Consider the following 24,804-nt stretch of genomic DNA (forward strand, 5'->3'; position numbering starts at 1 on the left):
CTCTGCTAACTCAACAGGAAGCATTCTAGGAAACCTCTTCTAAACCTTCACTTACAAAGCCATGCCCCCCCTCAATATTGGGAGATTCCAGCAAAAACCCCTCTAGTTTTATCTCATCTCCCTAAAATAATTAGTAAAGCCCTCTGGGACCATCTCTTGCCTCTTTCCAGTAATTGCAAAGAAGTCTTGCGCGATGATCCCCATCCCAACTTTCCCAAGAGCTGAAAATTGAACTTAAGGCTCAAACTCTGATCTCTTCATATGAGGGCATGTTGTGCTACCTCTACGTAGTTAGGCTCGTTGATCTAATCTAAACTTTCATCAGGAATGCTAATTGACAAAGTTTTAAATGTGATGTTTTGCTTTATACAGAAGAGAAGAAAAAGAAGAAAAAGAAAAAATCCAAAATGAAGAAAGAGAGCAGTGTACAGTCAGCTGCAGAAATGAAAGAATCAAACATGGACACTACTGCAGATCAAATAAGCAAGTCAAAGAGACACAGAACAACATCTGAGTGCTTGGAAATGGAAGTATCAGGAGTCCCTAGGCAATCTTCTAAGAAAGAGAGAAAAAAATGGGATAGAACAGAAAGCCCAGAATTAACTGAGGAAAGTAGGCTAGGGAAGAGAAAAAGAAGCAACTCTGGAGATGTAGAGGCATTAGGTGCAAAAGTCAAGAAAACTGCTCAAAAAGATGATGTTCATTCTGCAAAAGAAGAAACGACAGAAGCTCAAAAGGACTCCAAAGGTAAAAATATTATTGAATTTTGTAATGTTTGTATTTCCTTTTAGCTGCAGAAAAGCAAATTAAAGAAAGATGGATTTTGACAATCTTCCAGAGATAGTGAAAGGTGGGTTTGTAGAAGAGGAAGAAGTGGGAATCGGGGAAGAGATTGGGAGCCAAAAAAGAATTTCTTTCTCAGTGTTAGAAATCTTATTGTTAAGGTGTAAGTAAAGGCAAATCAGTTCCTGAAAACCCACTTCCTTATGGAAATGTGGAATTTTGGACGAGTTAGTACCTTGTGGCAGACAAGTGAAGTAGTGGGGAGCCCAGTAGGAGTCAAGGCTAGAGAAGAGCAGGGTTCTATGAAAGGAGGAGGGAGTGAAGGAGCTGTGTGTAGAGGGAGGTGAGGGATACACGCTCATGGCTTTGGGAGGTTTCAGGGGTTACTAGGCCTAATACTTGGACTAGTGTATATTGGGTAAATTTATGTGCTAAGGAGAGAGGTAATGGATTCAGACATTGGACACCAATTACTTTTTATCAAAAGGACTTTAGTCTTTTGAAGCATTCATTAGTGGTATTTGGGCCAATAGCTGGCAGATACATAAGGGTTCAGGGAATGAGTTGAGGAATATGTAGAGTTGGATGTCATTGCTCATAGAAGTTCTGTCAAGTTTAAAGCTAGCACTGAGACATTCCAAAGAGATAAGCTTGATGGAGAATAGCAGAGAGACTAGATCAGATTTGAGGCTCTTAACAGAAATGGATATGGTTTACAGGGAAGGCTCAAATCAGACCTGGTGTGGGCAGCTGGAATGCCATTGAAATTAGGTGTAGTTTTAAAAACTCGGACTATGCTGACAGGCCCTATATAAAAACCTAGATGGGTAGGGTTAAAATCAGAAAAGGAATGTGCTGGAGACACTTTTTTTCTGTTTCTTTTTTTTTAAACTAGAAATAGGAAAGATCTAGTGACACAAGATATCAAAAGCTATGTCAAAATTACATGTGAAGATAAGGATCCGTGGTTAAAGCTAAAAGTAAATAGCTAATCACTTGGACTACAGCAATCTTAGTATGGGGAAAAGGTTGATATCCACAGGTCAAAAACAGGTTTCAGAGTAGCAGCCGTGTTAGTCTGTATTCGCAAAAAGAAAGGAGTACTTGTGGCACCTTAGAGACTAACAAATTTATTAGAGCATAAGCTTTCGTGAGCTACAGCTCACTTCATCGGATGCGTCTCTGTTTTTTCCACCAAATGCAACAGGTCAAAAAGTTTGTGTTGAGAATACAACTTTCTTCAGAACAAAAATCGTAAAATCCTAGAAACGTAGGGCTGGCAGGGACCTTTGAGGTTGAGTCCACACATTGTGGCAGAGTTTTAATTTTAATGAGGTCACCAAGGCTGGCTTAGACTTGCTGGGGCCGAAGGCCAAAGCCAAAGCCTGGGGCCCACCTCCCTGGGGCCAAAGCTCAAGCCCAAGCCCCACCACCTGGGGCCAAAGCCCGAGGGCTTCAGGTCAGTGGGGCTCAAGTTACAGGGTCCCTGCTGGGGCAGAAGCTTTGGCCTCCTACCCGGTGCGATGGGGATCGGGCTTTCGTTCAGGCTTCAGTCCTCCCCCTCCCCACCCAAGGTTGTGTAGTAATTTTTGTTGTCAGAAGCAACTCGTGGTGCATTGAAGTTTGAGAATCCCTGGGCTAGTGGCTCATGCTACTGATGAGGGGGAAAAAGTAGGGAGACGGCAAATATTGTTGAAAATCCATTAATTAGTTTTTCTTATTCACAGAGCTGGCGATGGTTTTGATGTGAACTGAAAGGGGTGTGGAGAGGAAAAGAATGCTGGATTATAGGTGGATTAAGGGAGAATTAAGAATCTAAAATGAAGGAAGCAATGGAGTAAAATATCTTTTCAGCTTTATAAAGGATAAACCAAAAACTCAGTGCTCAGTCTAGTAAGGATGAGGGGTTGGGGATGAAACAAAGTAGAGAATAATAATAGTCTAAAACAAGCATCATTGCGTTCTGCATTGTTTTTCATGTTGGTTGACAGAGACAGTTTGTACTCGTCTGTACTTTTTTAAATATACTGTGGAAATAAATTAGAAGAGACCTCCCTACATTTCACTGTGATATTAGCAGGAAAACTTCAAATGGAAAAAGTTGATCATAAATGTTGTGTCTCAGCAGTGCTTCTTAGAGCAATGTAAATGAAGGAACATGCCATTTCAATTATGTTTATCGCTTTAAATATGATCTGTCCAAGTCATGTCCAATTATCTTTCTTTTGGGGTTTTTCATTTAGAAGTTACTACAGAAGAGAAAGACGGTGATAAGAAAGATACATCCCTTTCAAAATCAAAAAGGAAGCATAAGAAAAAGCACAAAGAAAGGCACAAGATGGGAGAGGAGGTCATTCCACTGAGAGTACTCTCAAAGTATGTTATACCAGCTAATATGTTTATAGCATTCAGAGTACTTTTCTGAAGTTAGTAGTCCAATTTTTGTGCCGATTGCTATCTTTTAGAATGGTATGGTATATATTCAACGGTATTAACCTGCTTGAACTGTAGGGCAGTAGAATTTTCCCCCCCTCCTAATCAGTTAGCTGCTATAAGCTCTCAGTTAACATTAGTTCAAGTTGATGCATTAATATATCAGATGGATTTATTTATTTGAGAATTTGTCAAAATTTGTATTTTTTGCTGTTTTAGGTGTAGTAATGGGGAAAATATTGTTTCCACCATATGGTGGGATGTTAGCTATATTTCAGATAATGAAAAATACATAGAACCCTTCTGTCTTTGTGGCAAGTAAACTTTCAGTAAAATTTTAAGGGCTACAGTTCTCACAGCATATGTTGATCACTAGCTGGGATACAGATTAACCCCTCCTCTTCCCCACAATTAGGTTCATTATGGAAGCTTCTTAAACCTAATTAAGAAAAGGAGTACTTGTGGCACCTTAGAGACTAACAAATTTATTAGAGCATAAGCTTTCGTGAGCTACAGCTCACTTCATCGGATTCATCAGAGCTGTAGCTCACGAAATCTTATGCTCTAATAAATTTGTTAGTCTCTAAGGTGCCACAAGTACTCCTTTTCTTTTTGCGAATACAGACTAACACGGCTGCTACTCTTAAACCTAATTAAGAATCTCTCATTGACCACTGTTGGATACTGAACTAGATAAAACTCTGGTCTGTACTTGATGGCATTATACAGTTTGCCTGAGGCAGACAGGTCTGCTTTTTCTTCATGTAAACTGAGAGGACTAAATTACACCAGTGTTGCACCCTTTCAGTTTATGGACCATGCTTTTTTCCTTCCTATTAAAGGAATTAAAGTGCCTGAGATAGTAAATGTTCAGGATGTTCAGGATTGAATTTCAGGTTTTCAATTTATTCTTTCAATAAGTTAAATTTACATGTTTGTTTGAATTTAATGGGATTCCTTCAAAAAGGATACTTTTAAAGAATTGTGGATAACTATGTTGTACTTTCTTAGATCCTTTCAAGATCAAAATTTGAATTGTTCATGATTGTTGATCAGTATATTCTACAAGTGAACAGACCAAATTAATCCCCAGAAACAAGTTTATAAGCAGGATCTTTTACATATGTTTAAACTGTTATATAGTAAGCCAAATTTAAATGTAGTCTTGTTTTGTCATAATGGTATATGTGAATGTGCATACTTTTACCACTGTTCACTTTGTGTGAAATTTGCAAATAAAAACTGTCCAGTAAAATATCACAAGTTTCTAAAGTTTTACATACTTTATTAAATATTGCCAAACTGTGAAATTACATATTGAATACAATGCATCTTTTGATATTTATCTGAGAACATCTTTTTCTTTCACTAATTTGTCCAGTATTAAATTGCTATTTCCTGTAATATCTATTTTGTATGTCTTACAGTCCATCACCATTGCTAAAGTGCAATTCCAGCTTTTACACAACAGAGTTGCATATTAGCAACAGTAGTGGCCTGCAGTTAAGATATTTTACAAGAGGTATTTACAGCGAACTTCAGATAACAAAACAGACTATTCAAATTAAAAAAACAAAAAATATATATGTTGCATCATGGAGTCCCGTATGTAGCTCAGTAAAACTTAAAACTCTTTAAAAATGTTGCCATTTATTTAAAAGTAAAATTTTAAAAAATCCACTAAAAATAAGTATTTTTCATATAATAATTGCTATTCTCCTTTTATAATAGACAGTAGTATAGAAAATGTCAATTGAGTAGTTCTGTTTATTTACATTCCTTCTAATACTCTTAATACCAACATCTCATTGGATTTAAAAAACAGCTATCTGTGGCTCTGTGTGTTGTATGCTACCTGGAAAATACAAAAAATAGGTAGAAAAGCCCCAAAATACAGTACTATCAAATACAAACAACAAACTATCAAACACAAACATTCCAACTTGGGGTGGCCTCCAGATAATCAGTGTACTTAAAACAGCATTTTCTGCTGTGTAATTGATCTGTAAATAAGCAATTAGGATTCACCACAACTAAAACATGGAAGCACTTACTTTTTCAAGATCCAGCAAGTACTTCCATGTTAAAGTAGAGGGGGTCCTTTACAACAAAGACTATTTTTGTTATGAAAAGAGAAACTAACTTTGTATATAGAGATGCATTAATGCTGTGTAGAGAAAAACAGAGCATTGACTTCCCCCTGCCCCCAGAGAATTTCATATTTTATGTCATGATGCCAGTCAAAGCCATAGATTCTGTCTAAGTGCTACTTACCTCATATGGGCAGGATTTCTCCCTTAGAGTAAATGTTTTAAATTACTATGGTAGGGTATTTTTGTATAGTTCATATCTACAATGCATGGAATGTTTTTGCTACATATTAATTACAATACTGTAAATCTGTAGTCCTCTTAGATTTCCACATCAAATGCTTTCTGTGGAAATGGGCATTTTTTTTTTTCAGTGTAGATGTTCTGCAGTTGAAAAATTAGGATTCACCATCACTAAAACATGGAAGCACTTACTTTTTCAGGAGCAAAGCAAGTACTTCCACATTAAAGTAGTGGAGGTCCTTTAAGCTGAGACTGCAGACTTCTGTTATGCCTCTTTTTTCTGTAAAATATAACTACATATACGAATTTGTTAAAATATATATAGCATGCACATTCAGAGTATTTTTAATAGTAGAGTAATATATAAAATGTAATCTTTAGGCAGCATTACTGTTGTGAAAAATCTGAAGTTTTGAAGTACAAACAATAAGGGTTGATATTTTAAAGTACAGACTTGCTAGCATTTGTTACTTTTTTGCACATTTTAGTTTGCTTTCTGAGTTGTGATCAGTCTATTTTCTAGAAGTGTCATAAATTCAAGACACTAGGATCCACCACCACTGAAACATAGAAGCACTTTTTCTAGGCAGCAGGTACCCCGCATGTTAAAGCAAAGAGGGTCCTTTAAAAGTTGTCAGTAAATACCTCACTTGTAATTAATCATTAATATTAATTACAACATACTCTCAATTAAATAAGTTGACCAGCAAAATCATACTAATTTTTTAAAATATAAATATAATTTACCTGACCCATATACTGGTCTTGTCTGAATACCAACTATTGTATAATAAGAGATTTTACACAATAGGTAAACATGATTTCTTATTTTTCCTCTTGTTGTGTTTATTTCCTTTTATGGGTCAACAAATCCTGTGACACAAGAGCAGAGGCAAGGTTCCTGTTTTTCCATATGCATATTCCAGGACTGAGATTAGGATTCACCTCTACTAAAACATGGAAGCACTTACTTTTTATAGTCACAGAAAGCACCTCCATGTTAAAGTAGAAGGGGTCCATGTAAACCAGTACTTTGCAGTGTCTGTTATCCTTTTCCACCAGTTTAGTACACCTGCTGCATAAAATATAACACAAGAATATGACATTTCTGTTCATTATTGCATAGTAGAAATGCTTCAGAAAAACATTATAAACATTGAATTACTTGCCTGGCTCATTCCCCATGGTCTTCTCTTCCTTTTCAATCTAGTTAACAGGGAGTGTCTCCTCAGGCTCTTATTTATACCATACCTTACTACAGAGTGGCTGTTGCCTTTTTATCTCAAAGAATCATTACATGGCTCTTTTGTTATTTTAATGTCTTTGCTCTGTGAGAACGTATGATCCTGGGTGAGCTAGATGCTTTTTTGAAGTATACAGTTGTCAATGTTAACAGCTAAAACCATTACCGCAAGATATCCTCCTCTTTAAAAATCCCCTATCAGCTTGTTTGATAGCACAGATTAGGGTAACAATGAGTCGTTCTCACAGTGGCACTATAGGCATTGTGTTTCTTTGGAGCAAAGCTCTAGCTGTTTGCAGAAACATCTCCATGTTAAATGTATGTAAATATATAAATTGCTTCCATGCAGTGTGGATTTTTTTAAAAACTCAATGCATTTGAATAGTAAGGAATGTTCTTATCTCTATAGATTTGGGGGGGGAGGGTGAGTTTAACCAGTTTTTTTAATCAGTGAATTTTCTAGAGAAAAGTGACTAAGTTTTAATGTAGACTGAACTCTGTACCATTTTCTTTTTACTTCTGCATTATCTTAATAAAACTAAAGAGGGCTCAGTGAACCAATCAGTACTGCATTAGTGTCTGTGCTCTGTGTAATTCCAGTTCCAAATAATATGTCTGATTTACCAAAGCATTCAGAATGCTTTCTGAAGATGTAATACATTTGGCAATCTCTCTTAATTTTTTAGTAATTTTTGTTCTCCTGTTAGTATTTATTTAGGCCATTTAGAAGATAAAATGAAGTGGTAATTTAGTCAGATAACCATCAGGCCCTAGACAGCTATATAAAAAGATGGGGAGGCCATTAAGCACAACAGGGGAGAACCTCAGCTGGTATATATTGCCATAGCTCCAATTTACACCAACTGAGCATCTGCCCCCTGATGTCAGCTATAGTTTGTGTATTTTATTTGCAAGTCATTTTGACTATGTCAGCCTATCCCCACTCTAATTTGCTATCAAGATGTTGACTGTCACCTCCAATCAGTCCATGGTGCTCCATTGCCCACTTGTTAATTTTTCAAACAAGCACCCTTGTGCCTTTTCCATATTGTGCTTTGCGCTGGGGGAGCACTCCCCATAAACATCTTCAAAGCTACCTCATTATCCTCCTTCAAAACCCTCCTCAATACTTGTCTTTTTCATCATGCCTACAAAAATTTGATAACAGTTAGACTGTTGATATACAAAAAGAAAAGGAGTACTTGTGGCACCTTAGAGACTAACAAATTTATTAGAGCATAAGCTTTCGTGAGCTACAGCTCACTTCATCGGATGCATTTGGTGGAAAAAACAGAGGAGAGATTTATATACACACACACAGAGAACATGAAACAATGGGTTTATCATACACACTGTAAGGAGAGTGATCACTTAAGATAAGCCATCACCCATAGCAGGGGGGGGAAAGGAGGAAAACCTTCCATGGTGACAAGCAGGTAGGCTAATTCCAGCAGTTAACAAGAATATCAGAGGAACAGTAGGGGGTGGGGTGGGGGGAGAAATACCATGGGGAAATAGTTTTACTTTGTGTAATGACTCATCCATTCCCAGTCTCTATTCAAGCCTAAGTTAATTGTATCCAGTTTGCAAATTAATTCCAATTCAGCAGTCTCTCGTTGGAGTCTATTTTTGAAGCTTTTTTGTTGAAGTATAGCCACTCTTAGGTCTGTGATCGAGTGACCAGAGAGATTGAAGTGTTCTCCAACTGGTTTTTGAATGTTATAATTCACACTTCAATCTCTCTGGTCACTCGATCACAGACCTAAGAGTGGCTATACTTCAACAAAAAAGCTTCAAAAACAGACTCCAACGAGAGACTGCTGAATTGGAATTAATTTGCAAACTGGATACAATTAACTTTAGGCTTGAATAGAGACTGGGAATGGATGAGTCATTACACAAAGTAAAACTATTTCCCCATGGTATTTCTCCCCCCACCCCACCCCCCACTGTTCCTCTGATATTCTTGTTAACTGCTGGAATTAGCCTACCTGCTTGTCACCATGGAAGGTTTTCCTCCTTTCCCCCCCCTGCTGTGGGTGATGGCTTATCTTAAGTGATCACTCTCCTTACAGTGTGTATGATAAACCCATTGTTTCATGTTCTCTGTGTGTGTGTGTGTGTGTGTGTGTGTGTGTGTGTGTGTGTGTATATAAATCTCTCCTCTGTTTTTTCCACCAAATGCATCCGATGAAGTGAGCTGTAGCTCACGAAAGCTTATGCTCTAATAAATTTGTTAGTCTCTAAGGTGCCACAAGTACTCCTTTTCTTTTTGCGAATACAGACTAACACGGCTGCTACTCTGAAAACTGTTGATATACTGAGACCACTGCCTATCATGCTGACCAATATTGTCTTGTTCTCTTGTGCTACCCCATCTGTCTCTGTCTGTTGTCTCTTGTCTTATACTTAGATTATATTTTTGGGGGCAGGAACAGTCTTTTTGTTCTGTGTTTGTACAGCACCTAGCTGGGGTTCTGGTCCAAGACTAGAGCTCCCAGACTCTGCAGTAATACAAATAATATCATAATTTTGTCTTCATGTTTGCAATGGCTTTTCTAAGTCTAATTATTTTTGCACAAGTATTGACATTTTTATTCCTAAATCTTTTTGTCTTATGTAGGAGTGAATGGATGGATCTGAAGCAAGAATATTTGGCCCTTCAAAAAGCCAGCATGGCTTCCTTAAAGAAAACAATGTCCCAAATCAAATCTGAGTGTGTGGAGAAGATGGAAGCAGATAGAGGTGTACAAAAGCGTCCTCAAACAAAAAATGTCAAATGTAAAGGTTTTTCTGGTCTTTATATTGTGTGGTTTATGATGGGGTTGTTTTTTTTTTGGTTTGTTTGTTTTTTTTTAATGCAGTTGGTGGTCTTTAGAGTTTGATATTCTAATAGAACTGGAGAATAGATCTATATCAAAATAGTTCCACAGTGTACTGACTTCTCTGAATGGATAAGGCAGAGTGAAATAAAGCTTTTACAACACTTCATATTAAAGGAGCTATGTTATATAAAATAAATTGTATTTATACTGATTATGATTTATTGCATTATCTGAATTAATGAATAATCAAATTATTTAGAAAATAATCCAAGATTACAAAAGGATCTTTGGTTTTGAGACGTTTAGTTTAATTTAATGATGATATTTCATAGTAAACTAACACATGTATTGCGGTAGTTTCCATTTAAGGCCTGTCTATATAAGCAGTGCCTCCATGGTAGTCAGAACCATGTTTCAACACAGTTATTGACAGTACAATGCTAGCAAGGTTTCTGTGATCAGTTTAGATGGGATAAACAGTGTTCCAGACAGGTTTACAAAACTATATGGTAGAAACAGATCAGGTTATGATTCACCCTGTTTAGTGACAAAGGTACTGTATACTGTTTGTACCTATTAACTCACAAGAACTACACTAAAACATTTTTCCAACAATAATAAAGAAAAGTGCCTTACACTGTTACTGGGTTGCACTGGATCCCCTGGACTTCTGTCCACAAACTTCTAGCCTAGGAGCGTTAAACCTTTTTCAGCACTCTTCAGGATTTGGGGTGCAAAGATCCTTACCATAGGTTGTGTTTAAAACTGCAAAAGGATTTGTATATGGCCTTTTTTTTTAGGAGGGATTTCTAATTGATTCATTCATTATGCCACCTGGTATTGTCACTTTGGTTTTTATCTTTTGAAATAGGAGTCACTGCCATCAATAGCCATATATATATAAACTGATCCAAACTAACTAAGTATATATCCATTGCAGCAGTGTTTGGTATCTGTTGTTTCATTCACTGTCTGAACACCACCACAATATTTATTGCATTGTTTGTGTGATTTTTGTGGTTATCTTGTGTTTGTCAAGTTAATATATGTGAACTTTCATTATGCTCTTTTCCTCTTCAAATTAACAGCCACCAGTGAAGATTCTGGCCCCCCTGAGAAAGCTAACACAATGGGACCACAGTTTGTGAATGGAGTAATTGTGAAGATCATTAGCACCGAACCCCTACCAGGCAGGAAACACATCAAGGTAATGCCTTTGTAACCTCAGGGCAGCTGTTATCCTTTCCCCTTATACCATCCTGAAAATGATTGAATGCCATTTAAACAAGTCATATTGAATTTCTATCTGGCAACTAGCTGTATACATATTTCTGAATAGTACCCATTAATGGAAGATTTCATTAAAGCAGAACCAAGTTGAGAGAACCTATATCAAAACCAAAAGTAATAAAAGCTTTAGGCAGAGGAAAGCACTCTTCCAGAGAAGTCAAGTTTACCACGAAAATAAGTTTTATAAAACAGATTTACTTTATACTGGGGGTGAGTTGTTTTCTCCCTCCATCACCAGCCCTGACTGCTCTTGCAATGTAGGTATGACAAACATCAGTTGAATTCTGTATTGTTAAGAAAACAAACAAAATAACTATTTAAGTTACTGGTAAACTGTTGTTACTTCATATAAAGGCAAAATGGATGATATTTGCTTAATATAGAATAATCTCTATTAAAAATAATGTGCCAGTAATTTTTTACTGAACTTTTTTTTTACTTAATAAGGTTTGTTCATCTAATAGGAACTTGAGGCCAATAAAGTGCTGCCTGAATGAGAGTCATAAAATATTTCCCTAGGTGACACTCAGTTATTCTAAAAATGCCATTTATGTTGCATGTTATTTCATTTATCAAACTACATATAGCCATATGTTAGTGTTACTTATTTTTGTGCTTGTCAAATTGGTATTTTGGCCTTAGTTTACACAAAACTTAATATAAATTTGTAGCGCTGTGACGTGATAGAGGACAGCATTCTTTTTTTTATTATATTCAACTTGCAGCTTCTTCTGTATTTTTGGTTGAGTTAAGAAAGAATAAATAGAGACATGAACTTGTGCCTGTTTGGGGAAACACAGAAACTGATGGTCATTTTTATCACTTGCCCCTAATTAAAATAGGAAACCTCCATTTCTGAAGCCCTGGCATACTAATATATGAAGTATTAGTCTATGCTGGTTCTTTTTGTGTAGTTAGGGCCCTGAATTATTATATGGACTGAATCATTTCTTTTATGACACTTAAATCAGAAGGTTTAATACTTGTTTACTGTTTGGAAAGCATTCATTATGTTATATTGGCAGTATTGGAATGAATACTCTGTAGATCATTTAAGGCAATGAGAAAACTGTTTCAGCCCTGGTCTTGCAAAGACTTATGCAATTGCTTAATTTTACAATCCTGTGAATAATACAATTGAAGTCAGGGTGGCTAATCATAAATGTCAAAACTTCAGCATGTGCGTAAATTTTTGCAAGATCTGGGCCATATCTCTCTCTCTGAAAACAAATTGGTGATATGCTTTCAACTGAATCAGTCTTATCTATTTAGGTATTTATAAGCAGCTACCTAAGAGCCAAGAGACATTAATGAGAGAATGTCTGACCTCCTCCCTCCCCCTCACTCATCATTTGTAATAGCTAAGCGCTATTCAGCGTTTGTCTGCTCTTACATGTTTTATTGTGTCAGGGGTTTGTGTTACAACATGATGTAATATAGTCAAGGGGATAACAAAGTTTTGGTCTTGTTTGTGTAGATGAAATTAAACTGTGTTAGACTCTGGTATTTTCAGATATGTAAATCAAATTACTTGCCTGATTTGCATCAGTCTTAAAAAATAAATGATCTGACCTGTGACTAAGCATGAAAATTCTCTGGAAAAGAAAGGACTGTGAAAATATGAATTATAATAGAAAGTCACTCCCCGTCTTAACTATGGAGACTAGAGAATAAACAGAGTAGACATAACATTTTACAAAATGTCACACACAAATATTCTTGGAGTACTTGTGGCACCTTAGAGACTAACAAATTTATTAGAGCATAAGCTTTCGTGAGCTACAGCTCACTTCGAAAGCTTATGCTCTAATAAATTTGTTAGTCTCTAAGGTGCCACAAGTACTCCTTTTTCTTTTTGCGAATACAGATTAACACGGCTGCTACTCTGAAACAAATATTCTTGTAAAATTAATTTTGGTAGTCTGAATAATTTTCTGTGGAAATCTTAAGTGGGAATACCAAACTTAAGGGTGAAAAGGTTTTGTTTGGATCACACATGGTCTTATCAACCTAGGTGCTGGGGAGTTTTAAGATTCAGCCTTGCAGCTGGAGGGTTAAAAGTAGTGCCTAATTCTTGCATAGAAACATTTTTGCTTAAAGTAAGTACCTGCTGTGAATGAAAATGACTAGGAATGAGTGATACCAGTTAATTTCCCTCACAGCAAGTTTCACAGGTAAGGTATTTGATTGAAAGAGTGTGTGTGACTCTTCCTTCTTCTGCTGCTGGTGTCAGTTTTCAGGCAGAGATCATTTGGTATAGGAGAAAAGGAACTCCAGTATCCACCGTAGTGTTCCATGTACTGATTTCCTAACTTGTTCACCATTCTTGAGCTTTTTCTTTTCATTTTCCACAGTCCTAACCTTAAATAAAATATTTAGGTATGGAAGTAAATATATTTTTGTTGGACTAACATATGAAATGGAAATACTATTGCATTATGTAATTATTCTTCTGCTGTCATCCCTCCTAATGACTGTAAAGGGTTAGCTGTTGTGTGGATTCATAATAGATGTAGCCTGAGCTTGGGTTCTTGGGAAACGTACAACTCTGAGGTAAATGATATAGTTCTCAATCTAGTAAAAATTGACTATTCGTAGATTTTCTTCTGAAAATTCAATAAATGTTAGCCAGAAATTATTTGACGTCAGATTCGTTTATTAATGTAATAAAGTTCCACTTTCACTTCCTTGTAACTGACTTTAGAGAATATTTCCCAAGCCATTGCTCCTTTGTGTACACCTTGGATTTTCAAAGGACAGTATTTGAAAATACTGCAGGTTTATTTTTGTTCAGGCTAACCTGTCTGAGTTCTCTTTTGTGCCACAGGATGCTCTGGCAATGATAGCTGATGTTGCTTATGTTGACATGCTGGAAGGAGATACAGAGTGTCATGTTCGACTTAAAACTCCTGAAGATGCACAGGTTGTAGTGAAAGCACATAAAGAAATTCAGATTAAAAACAACTGGAAACTTGAGGTTCTAACTGGTAAGAGGTTTATTAAAATATATGCATGAGAGACGGCTCTTAGGAGCCAAGAGCAGGACTGTTGCTGCATTTTAACTGTATTGCTGATATTCAGTTACGATACTTTTCTGCATCGTGTATAAATTACAGAATCAATATTTTGGTTTTATATCATTATTTCTTCTTGTTGCTATTTTCCCTTTTCTACAAAAACTAAAGCGTCAAAACCTCAAACATAGTATGTCACTTTTTCTTTAGTCTGAGTAAAATGTGTTGGTATTTTAAATTGGTTGCCTTAACCAGGCCACTTAACTTTTCTTACAAGAGTGATCATTTGACTTTACATAACTTCAACTGGCAGATCACTTTTTGGTTTCAGTGACAATGGACAATTGTCACTGCAGTGAACCATATTCCTATTCCACTCTTCAACCTCATAATTACAACGTGATGGTGAAAGGCAAGTGTGTGTCCCTAGGACGTTTGGAATAATGAATTTTACGGAAATTTATGACTAGACTTGCTGATGACTATACAGGTATAGTTAAAGTAATAAAACTGTCTTAGTTTGGATGCAGTTATACTGGTATAAAGATGTAGTATAGAGTATTGCAGTTAGGGAAGTGGAGCGCCTTTATATTGATATAACTGTGTCCTCACTAGAACTTTTACCAGTATAACTCTGGTCTTGTCTACTGATGGAGTTATTCTGGAATAGCAATTCTGCTTTAAATTCACACCTTAATCTGAAATAATTTTAATATGTAGGCAAGCTCTTTGTCAGTGATTTAAAAAAAAAAACAAAAACAAAACAACCCACCCACCTAATCTACATAGTTAGACCAGTAAAACTTCTAAGTGTTGACCAGCCTCTAGATAAAACCCAAAATGACTAAAGAACATAACAAAAGGAAATAGAAACCATGCACCTACAATAATTTAAGACTGCACCAAATAAAAGACAGGTCTGTAAATATAAATATTTTACCACAAACCAGTAATGGATCCTCAAACTCTGGTCTTGATCTGGCATTTTGATCTGCATTGGTGCAGTAGTCCACCCAGGGGATCACAGTGCAGGATCAGGGACTTACCGTCATTTTTAAGAGAGCCTCAACCTGCCTTATAGTGATAGGTCAAGGAGCTCAATCTGTTTGTCTTTAATGAAGAGATGGTTAAGGGGTGACTTGATTACAGTCTGTAAGTATCTACATGGGGGAACAAATCTTTAATAATGGGCTCTTCTGTCTAGCGGAGAGAGGTATAACACTATCCAGTGTCAGAAAGTTGAAGTGAGACAAATTCAGACTGGAAATAAGCATAATTTTGTTTGACAGTGAGCATAATTAATGGTTGGAACAATTTACCTAGGGTCATGGTTGGTTCTCCATCACTGACAATTTTAAAATCAAGATTGGATGTTTTTCTAAAAGATATACTGAAGTAATTATTTTGGGGAAGGTCTATGGCCTGGGTTATACAGGAGGTCAGACTAGATGATAACAACGGTCCCTTCTGCCCTTGGAATCTGTCTGCGTCTACACTGTCACTTCCAGTGCTAAAACTTTAGTCATTCAGCGATGTGAAAAACCTCCCCCTTGAGCGACAAAAGTTTTAGCGCTGAAAAGCGCCAATATAAACGGCACTTTTCCCAGTGATAAAACTAGCACCCCTCATTCGGGGTGGTTATTTTTTATTGCCGGGAGAGCTCTCCCCCAATGATAAAGTGTGACTACACTGCCCACATCACAGCACGGCTGTGCTGTAACATGGGCAGTGTAGACATACCCTAAGAAAAGGAGTACTTGTGGCACCTTAGAGACTAACAAATTTATTAGAGCATAAGCTTTCGTGAGCTACAGCTCACTTCATCGGACGCCTGTAGCTCACGAAAGCTTATGCTCTAATAAATTTGTTAGTCTCTAAGGTGCCACATGTACTCCTTTTCTTTTTGCGAATACAGACTAACACGGCTGCTACTCTGATACCCTAAGAGTATATCCACACTTAAACGTCTATACCCACACAGCTGCACCACTGTATTGCTTCAGTGTAGACACTAACTATGCTTCCCGTCGGCATAGGTAATCCACCTCTACGGAGGCTGTAATTAGGTCGACAGAAGAATTCTTCCATCAACTTAGCACTGACTACATCGGGGGTTAGGTCGGCATAGCTATGTTTCTCAGGATTTTTCACACCCTTGAGAGGCGTAGCTATGCCTATGTAAGTTCCCGGAGTAGACCAGACCTAAGAGCAGAGGTGGGCAAATTACGGCCCACAGACCACATCTGGCCTGAGGGACCTTCCTGCCCAGGCCTTGAGCTCCCGGCTGTGGAGGCTAGCCCCCGGCCCCTCCCCTGCTGTCCCCCTTTCTTCACCGCCATATGAGCAGTGTGGCTGGCTCCTGCTGTTCTGAGCATCATGGTAAGGGACGGGGAGTGAGGGGGTTTGATAAGGGGCAGGGAGTTCCAGGGGGCAGTCAGGGGACGGGGCGGTTGGATGGGACAGAGGTTCTGGGTGTGAGGGGGTTGGATACGGATCAGGGAGTCTCAGGGGATAGTCAGGGACATGGAACAGGGGGCGGTTGGATGGGGCGGAGGTTTTGGGGCAGGGGGAGGTCAGGGGACAGAGAACAGCGGGGGAGGTTGGGATAGGCATGGGAGTCCCGGGGGGCCTGTCGGAGTGCAGGGTGTGGATAGAGGTCAGGGGACAGGAAGTGTGGGGGGCATTGGCTGCGGGGGGTGGTGGTCCTGGAAGGGGGCAGTCAGGGGACAAGGAGCAGAGGGAGTTGGATGGGTCCTGGGTTCTGAGGGGCGGGAGGCTGATAGGGGGCAGGGAGCCAAGCTGTGTGGGGAGGCACAGCCTTATAGTTGTGCAACCCTGATGTGGCCCTCGGGCCAAAAAGTTTGCCCACCCCTGCCTAAGAGCCATAATGTAAGCGTTTATTTGTTATGTTAATTCTTAAGCAGAGTTCAGTTGGAAGTTTGTGATCTCCTGAATGCAGCAATATTTCATTTTGAGATGAAGCCTTGCCTTTAAACTGTTTCAGTTCTGAGATCCAAAGACAATCTGAAGAAATACAGCATTTACTTTTCAAGTTATAAATTTACTATTCTTTATTTTTACTCTGTTTTTTGCCTTCAGTATTTTAGCATTGTCAAGTAAGACTAGAGTATTACAGTTAGGGTTGATGGACCTTGGCTTTTCAGGGGAGACTCTTACTTTACCATAGATCCCTTTCTGGGTTTGTAGTGCTCTCCAAGTCATTGCTTAGGATTTTTTTTTTTAAATCAGCTAATTAAAATGAAAATAAGTAACTTTTAACCATCAAAAAATTTCCCAGACTTAACCTCAAAACAAAGACGATTTTTGGGGAGCAAATTTTCTCTCTGCTTTTTTTCCCCTGGGCCGCCTTCACCCACATAAAAATATTCTTTTAGATTAATACAAAGTCAGTGGTTGAATATTTATATGTATGCCTAATTGTGTATTTAAAACTACCTTTATTGAAGTAAGCAAGCTTCCATTTTAAAATAAGGTTTTCCCCCTCTCATAATGAAAAGCGATTAACCTGTTCTTACACAGCAGTTCCTTCTGTACTGAGAACTGAAGTGCCAGGTTCGATCCACAGATATTATTCACATGGTTATACATATTCAAATAAGTTGACCTGGCCATGACAGATGAAATGCTGTTTCTTTATATTGGATAACCTTATTAATGCACTATCGCTTCATGTATATGTTAAGGTGATCATGAACAGCGGTACTGGCAGAAAATTTTGGTGGACAGACAAGCTAAACTTAACCAACCTAGAGAAAAAAAGCGAGGCACAGAGAAGGTAAAATAAGTTTGAACAGTGGATTGTCTGAATTTATGTTTATTTTTGTGCAACAGTGATTGAAATATGATTTCTGTGATCAGAAGCCTGGGTGGAAGGGAAATATCTGTATTTTTCCTAAACTTTGTGATCTTTCACTCCACTTTCATCTCTTACCTTATCCTGGTGACTTGGGAGAAGACTTTACAGTCGAATGCAGCAGCAAAGTAGGGAGCACTTGGTTACTGCAGGGTCCGGTCCAGTTGCTACAAGTAGAAAATAAAAATGAATGATTTGCCCACCTAGACACTGGTGTTCTGAAGCAGTGACTGCTAATGAGTGTTGTGTTTGCATGTAGTTAAAGAATTCTGATTTATGGTTCTAAGAGGCAAGACAGCTTTACATTTAATGGAAGAAACTGATTGGTTTGAATAGTATGTTAAAGCTGAAAAACAATGCATTTCAAATGTAATTTAAAAGGATTTATGTGCTCTTCCATGATAAAGTTAAGGGGTCTGATTATACTAGCATTGCCAGCTCCTGTGGTTTTTATCAGGAGTCTTTCAATATTTGGTGTTTTCCTTAAACCCTAGCTCATGGTGTCAGGCAATTGCATGAGAATCTCAGCTTTTATTTACAAGTAAGTAAGCTCACAGCCCTCGTGGTTGTTGAGAAAACATGAACCCTTAAAGTCTCAAAAAACCAGATGGTAAAAAAAAAAAATCAAAAACTTTATTTTTTTTAAATTATTATTATTATTATTACTATTATTTGGAGCTTGACTCCATTTTTAAGATAGAACAGCTTGGATTGCATATATTGTGTTGGAGACCAGCGCATGAGGATACTCCCTGCTACATCTGTGCTCTTGTATGCACACAAACTCACACATTTACTGTCTATGGATGAGATTCTGTGCTACACCAGAACTTACAGCAACAGGGCATGGAGCGCGGGAAGGGGAAGCTGTTCAGAACCCTCACAATTCTATGCTGCTCTGAGAGCCAGAGTGGTCCCAGTGGAACCTAGGCTCTGCCCATAATAGCTATTCTTGCATAGCCCCCTAGTGTAGACACAGCATATGCCGACAGGAGGACTTCTGTCAGCATAGTAATACAGTACCATCAGTACTATCTTCCTGAACAATATTAGCTATGCGTACAGAAGCCCTCTTCTGTCTGCATAGCTGTGTCTGTGTTGGGGGTTTTGCCAGCACAAGTATATAGCCCAGGGCACAGCACAGCTAGATAGCCCAGCCCTAAGGCCAGGTCTCCTTTACAAGCTTCTGCCACAGTCCAATATTGACAGGTTTCAGAGTAGCAGCCGTGTTAGTCTGTATTCGCAAAAAGAAAAGGAGTACTTGTGGCACCTTAGAGAAGTCCAATATTGCTAACCCCAAATGTTGAAAAGTCATGAGTCAGGCTCACCAAAAATCATGAGAGTATGTAAAAATAATAGATTTGGTCTTTTTTTGTCTTCTGCTTTTTGAGTCTTTAGGATGCACTGGGATCACATTTTGAAGCTTTCTCCACAGCCACAAGGTCTAGAAACTTACTTTTTCTTTAAGAATGAAGGATGAAATCATCACGTATCCATTTGACTCCAGGAATGGGAGTTTTAAGAAAAACAATGATTATCATGAGAGTTGGCAACACTGCGATCTGGCAGAGGCGGGAAGAACTGTGTTCCCTGAGTGATATAGCTGTGCTGACAAAAGCTCTTAGTGTAGACATAGTTACATTGGCAAAACTGCACTTTTGCTGGTATAGTTTTTCGTTTGCAGAAGCCGGTATAAGTTGTACCAGCAAAAGTTGAATCCATACGAGGAGTGCTTTGCCATTACAGTATAATAGTATAACTATATACTGGAAAAGCACTCCAAGTGTACACCTGGGATAAGTTGCTGCCCAGAATCTTTGTCAAACTGCGCACTGGGGCTCTACCTAAAACTCTCCTCCCACCCTGTTGCACCCCTTAAGCCACTGTTTGTTAAGGGGTTCTTGGAAGACAGCTTGTAGCTATCATCTTCAGTTCCTGCCCTGGGGAATTTCTCCTTTGCCTAGATCTGGGGCTTTTAGAGCCTCTTTACACCACTCTGTCCCCTTTATCTGGTGTACAAGGGCTGGAGAAGGGGTGAAAATCTCACCTTACATTTCTTATTGTCTTGATCACCATATAGCCACTGCAAGTAAAGTCTTGTGTTTGAATTTTAAAACAACCCTTTTGTTTTCACTTGTAAAACTGGAAAATCATCTGGTTTTCTTTACCAGTCTTAGTTTCCCAGTTGCATATATAGATGAAAAGGAAACATCTCATCTGGCTGTATTGCTGCTTCCTTCTTCAGGTAAAAATGCTATTAGAAGCAGTATTTTTACATATAATTAATTACTGATGTTCTCTGAGCTCTCACATAGATAAAACCACCGTGCAGCGATTTGTTGTTGCCATTTTTGATTAAATGATAGATTTTTATTTTTTAAATCAAGGGTTTGATTTGACTTCAGCTGGGGTTGTGGAAACTCAGCACCCAAGTTTCTAGCACTTCTTGTTGTGAAGACAGTACAGTATTTGCTGTGCAAATTGATGTAAGGTCGCCTGTAATGCGTAACTCATCTAGGATTGCAAAAATAAACTCTCAGTTCTGCCTAACAATAACAGCAGCAAACGGTGCAAACTCTCACTCCTCCCCCTCTCCCATCACCTTTCAACCCGGAGAGGTGTTAGCTTCAAAGCCTAGTCAGTCTATTTAAATGCTAACATTAGTAAGCAAGGCTTTTTGAGAGGAATGATTAACGGAAGTCAAATAAGTTTAACTCTTTCACTGCTCTTTGATAGTCTGTGTTCCAATTGCAATTTTCAACAACTCTAATATCTGTTTTTTTGCCATGCTCATCATTGTTCATTTATAACTGTCAAACCGTTGTTAAAGATCCTTCAGAATTTTACGGTTTTTTTTTTAAAGTCACAATTTAGGAAAGCAAGAAAATTATGGTAATAAAAACTTTCATAATTAAGGCTGTACAGTTCAAGACATTACAGTTAAGAACTAATATTGGGAATGGGCAACGGGATGGATCACTCGATTACCTGCTCTGTTCACTCCCTCTGGGGCACCTGGCATTGGCCACTGTTGGAAGACAGGACATTGGGCTAGATGGCCATTCTTGTGTTCTTAGCATTAAAGGGAATTAAAATCCTATTTCTTTTGTAATTGATACACACAAAATTATTCTTTGAAGATGTTTGTAAAGTACTTTACAGATAAGTGTTAAATGTGAATCTTGTATAGAAATACATCCACTTTATGTAGTTTGCATAGGATCATAATTCTAGTTGGAAACTCATCTATCATAATATCAAAATTATCTTCCAATTATCTGAATGAATCTGAGGGTGACACATGGAATACTGAAGGTCAGGATATATTGACAAGAGTATTCGTCAGACTTACCTGGTACTTGGTTCTTTCCTAAAGAATTATGCAATGTTTTTGTTCGCTCTACACTCCAGCGTAGGCTCTGCTTACATTAAATAAATTTGCCCCAGTGTAATGTTTGAGCACCGATGTAAAGTGGGGCTTACAAAGCACTACCATCAATTCGGAACAGGGCTGTGTGCTCATATGCTGCGGTACAAGCATTTGGTGCAAGCGCAACAGTGTGAACGTGCACAATTGTTTAGTTTAACAGTTTTATATTCATATAAGCAATATAGGTGCAACTTTAAATATAGGTAAGGCTTTACAGTGGTGCCCCAAAGTTAGCTGCATCGGTGTAAGTCCTGCTCTACGTATGTTCAGTGTATCTACATTAGGGAGTTAGGCTAGGATAACTGCATCAGTGTCATTAAAGTGGTGCAAGTTTTCCTAGTATAGGTTGGGTTTTATTCACAGGAATCTGTCTTCCTACACACTTTCTACCTAGACTTGAAAGAAATTGAGGTACTTTTGTCTGTTCCTTGTTTCTTTGCATTGTCTCTGCTTCCTTTACTATAGTTCATCCCACATATCTGCTATGACATGACATCTGGATTGTGTTCTGGAGGATAGTGAGGGTGCCATGGAGTGAGTCTATACTTCTGCTATTGCAGTACACAGGGCCTATCTACATACAGACTTGCACAGATTTAGTTAAATTAGTGCATATCCCAGTGGATACTAAATGGCATATATCAATTTTGACCCAGTATCCTCCAGAACGCAAGCAAGATGTCACGTTTGTGTGGACAAGATTGCAGTTTTTTAAAGTCGATGATTTGAGATAATTGATAAGATTCTGTGTCTTTGGGTGAATCTCAGTAGAACTTGTCATCTGTCTTTTGCAGATTTATTAAGGCCCTAAATGTGTACAGTGAATATATGTAAGATTACTTTTTTTTTTAAAGTACATTTCTTGAAGAAAAAAAAAACAGTTGCATAGATGTGAGTCACCATGGATCCAGTGATGGCAGAAATTTCCTGAAATTCTCACTTTTGTTTAAAATAAACAGACTTTTGTGGTGTCCCATTTAATTTCTTCAGAATGGGGACAAAAAAAGCTGAATCTGCAAGTTGTTAACTTAACTAGTAGTGAAGTTTGCTTCCCACAAGGGTAACACATGAATATTTTTGCATTTCATACTACTTTGGACTGCTACTCTGAAACCTGTTACTTTGGACTGAAACTTTTCCCAGCTATTGTTCTTAATCTCCAAGGAGTGAGGGGAGCTTTGCTGTTGAGTTATGTAGTGTGTGCTGTGATAAGAATAAAGAGAGAGGGGTTGAGAGTATATGAGTAGAAATGGAAGAAAATTTGCAGCTCACATGTTAATTGTGGTTTCAAAAACTGAAGACCTCTCTTGGACTGGCATAATATTTTGAGCCTGTGTTGAAGAAGAAAGAGGGCCTCTGGTCAGCGACTGGACAGTGGGTGATAGAATTGCTTTTGTAGTGGGAGAGTTCCCTGTGGCAAAACAATATCCAATTTTTTTTAATTATTATTTTGTTTAAGATTCCAAGTTGTCCCAGTGTCTTCATGGTGAGGTCTGTGTGCTGCTGTGCAAGAAACTAAGTGTTGATTTCCTGGCTAGGCTATCGAGGTCTGGGAGTGCGGAAGATATAGCATGCTCAATCTGTAGGGGAGCCACTGCCTCACATTCATTACTCTGCACCAACTCTTGTGGCTCATCTACCAATGAGGTTAGAGCTCCAACAATGGCACTGTCTATCCTCCCTCTGCAAAGGTAGTAAGATAAGTTACCATGACAAAGAGTCTCAAGGTTAGGGGAAAGGTGCAAGGCCTTTTGGTCAATGATGCAAATAGTTGTTAGGCAGGTCTTCTGTTAATGCCAGTTAAAATGGGACTCCTTGCTTGGGAATGTTCTTCTTTTCTTTTTTTTTAATTATACTATATATAATGTAATATCCTTTTTAAAATTATACAGGCAGCTTTGGATTTTAAGGTTTGTCTGATTCACAGTTTTTTAAAAGCTATAAATGCTTTACTTCTAAAATGTACAATCATGTCACACTGAAGGGTTGAGAGAAATAGTCAGTAATACCATAATTTAACATTTATAATTTCAGGTTTCAAAATAGCAGCCGAGTTAGTCTGTATTCGCAAAAGAAAAGGAGTACTTGTGGCACCTTAGAGACTAACATTTATTTGAGCATAACTTTTGTGAGCTACAGCTCACTTCATCGGATGCTCACAAAAGCTTATGCTCAAATAAATTTGTTAGTCTCTAAGGTGCCACAAGTACTCCTTTTCATTTATAATTTCATACACCTTACAAATATTAACTAATCCTCAGCCCCTATCTTATCAGGGTACTATCTCCATTTTATAGATAAGGAAACTGAAACACAGAGAGGTCATTGATAGAGCTGGCATTTGAACTCAGGATTCCTTGTCCCAAGCTCATTCCTGTGGCCAGTACTGTTTACATTCAGATGAGTAGTTATTAGATTTGCAATACATAATGCATTGTTTTCCCAATCTAAAGGATGGGCCTCCTTCTGGATTTCAGTCTTTTGTCTCTCCAGAAACTGACTCTAGAAAATTACATAGCATTCCTGACAAATTTATTTCTTTAAAGTTTGATCCTGCTATAGTTAAGTAAGCAAGAGCTTGAAGCCTCAAAGAACTAGTCCATTTAAAAATGGCTATGAAAGGTGTATTTGAGGTCTTTCCTCCCTCCCTCCCCCCACTTCTGATGGGACACTGGGATGGAATGTTAAAGGAATGTTAAAGACACTAATCTGTCCAGAGATTAAGGGAAAACTTTGTGCTATTTGTGTACTTTATGATGCTACTGAGCAAAATACTATCAGGAGCCTCTTCATTTTTGCAAAAAGAAAAGGAGTACTTGTGGCACCTTAGAGACTAACAAATTTATTTGAGCATAAGCTTTCGTGAGCTACAGCTCACTTCATCGGATGCAACTATCAAGAGAACTATGCTCTGTGCATGTTGGTTCAACTGTTCAAAGATTAGCTCTCTTCTGTGAGACCTGCTAGCATGATTATGACTTTGATATAAACCAGTAATCTGAATGCAGTTTTTCTTTCACCTTTACGTAAATGTTATGGTTTTTGTTTTTTTGTAGCTGATTGCCAAAGCTGAAAGAATGAGACTTGCAAAGACACAAGAGACAAGTAAACACATCCGCTTCTCTGAAGATGACTGACCCAAAATTGATTTTATTCTATAAAAGGATATTTAAAATAGTCACTGGATATTTTAACTAAACCATAAACTGTTCTTATGAAGAAGTCAAAAACAGTCCATTTGCTTCATAATTCTTCAGTGTGCAATTTTATTCTAAATCCCATTTTTAAATATGCTGAGTGTTTGCTGCTCCTGAGCCTGTAGGTAGAGCTTTCTGGGAAAATGTATCAAACAAGATCTTGCTTTGTTTTACATTTAGTTTTTACTTCTGATGAATTTTTGTATATTGCAGTTTTATAAACTGAATTACAGAAAAGACCAAATAAAATGTTTTAGAAATCGACAATATTAATTTGACTTTTGTTTTAAAAAGGTCAGCAAAGAGTAATGTGAATAATAAAGCTAATTTATGTTAAATAAATTGAGGTTTCTGCTTCCTCCATCAAACTGAGGGAAAAAAA

The 24,804-nt window shown here is 37.9% G+C and overlaps 1 protein-coding gene across 3 annotated transcripts in view; it reads left to right on the forward strand.

Annotated features, from left to right (window-relative positions):
* Positions 1-24,691, forward strand: part of LARP7 (La ribonucleoprotein 7, transcriptional regulator) — a 38,443-nt gene extending 13,752 nt beyond the window's left edge. For all 3 annotated transcript variants that reach the window (XM_038398845.2, XM_043513538.1, XM_043513540.1), the window contains 7 exons: positions 373-747; positions 3,027-3,159; positions 9,416-9,573; positions 10,706-10,824; positions 13,735-13,894; positions 17,626-17,717; positions 24,282-24,691. In XM_038398845.2, coding sequence (XP_038254773.1) covers positions 373-747; positions 3,027-3,159; positions 9,416-9,573; positions 10,706-10,824; positions 13,735-13,894; positions 17,626-17,717; positions 24,282-24,362 — 1,118 coding nt within the window. In that variant the 3' untranslated portion in view covers positions 24,363-24,691. The remainder of the gene's footprint in view (positions 1-372; positions 748-3,026; positions 3,160-9,415; positions 9,574-10,705; positions 10,825-13,734; positions 13,895-17,625; positions 17,718-24,281) is intronic.
* The last annotated feature ends 113 nt before the right edge of the window (positions 24,692-24,804 follow it).

The sequence above is a fragment of the Dermochelys coriacea genome, chromosome 4 (genome assembly GCF_009764565.3).
Source record: "Dermochelys coriacea isolate rDerCor1 chromosome 4, rDerCor1.pri.v4, whole genome shotgun sequence".
NCBI lineage: Eukaryota > Metazoa > Chordata > Testudines > Dermochelyidae > Dermochelys > Dermochelys coriacea.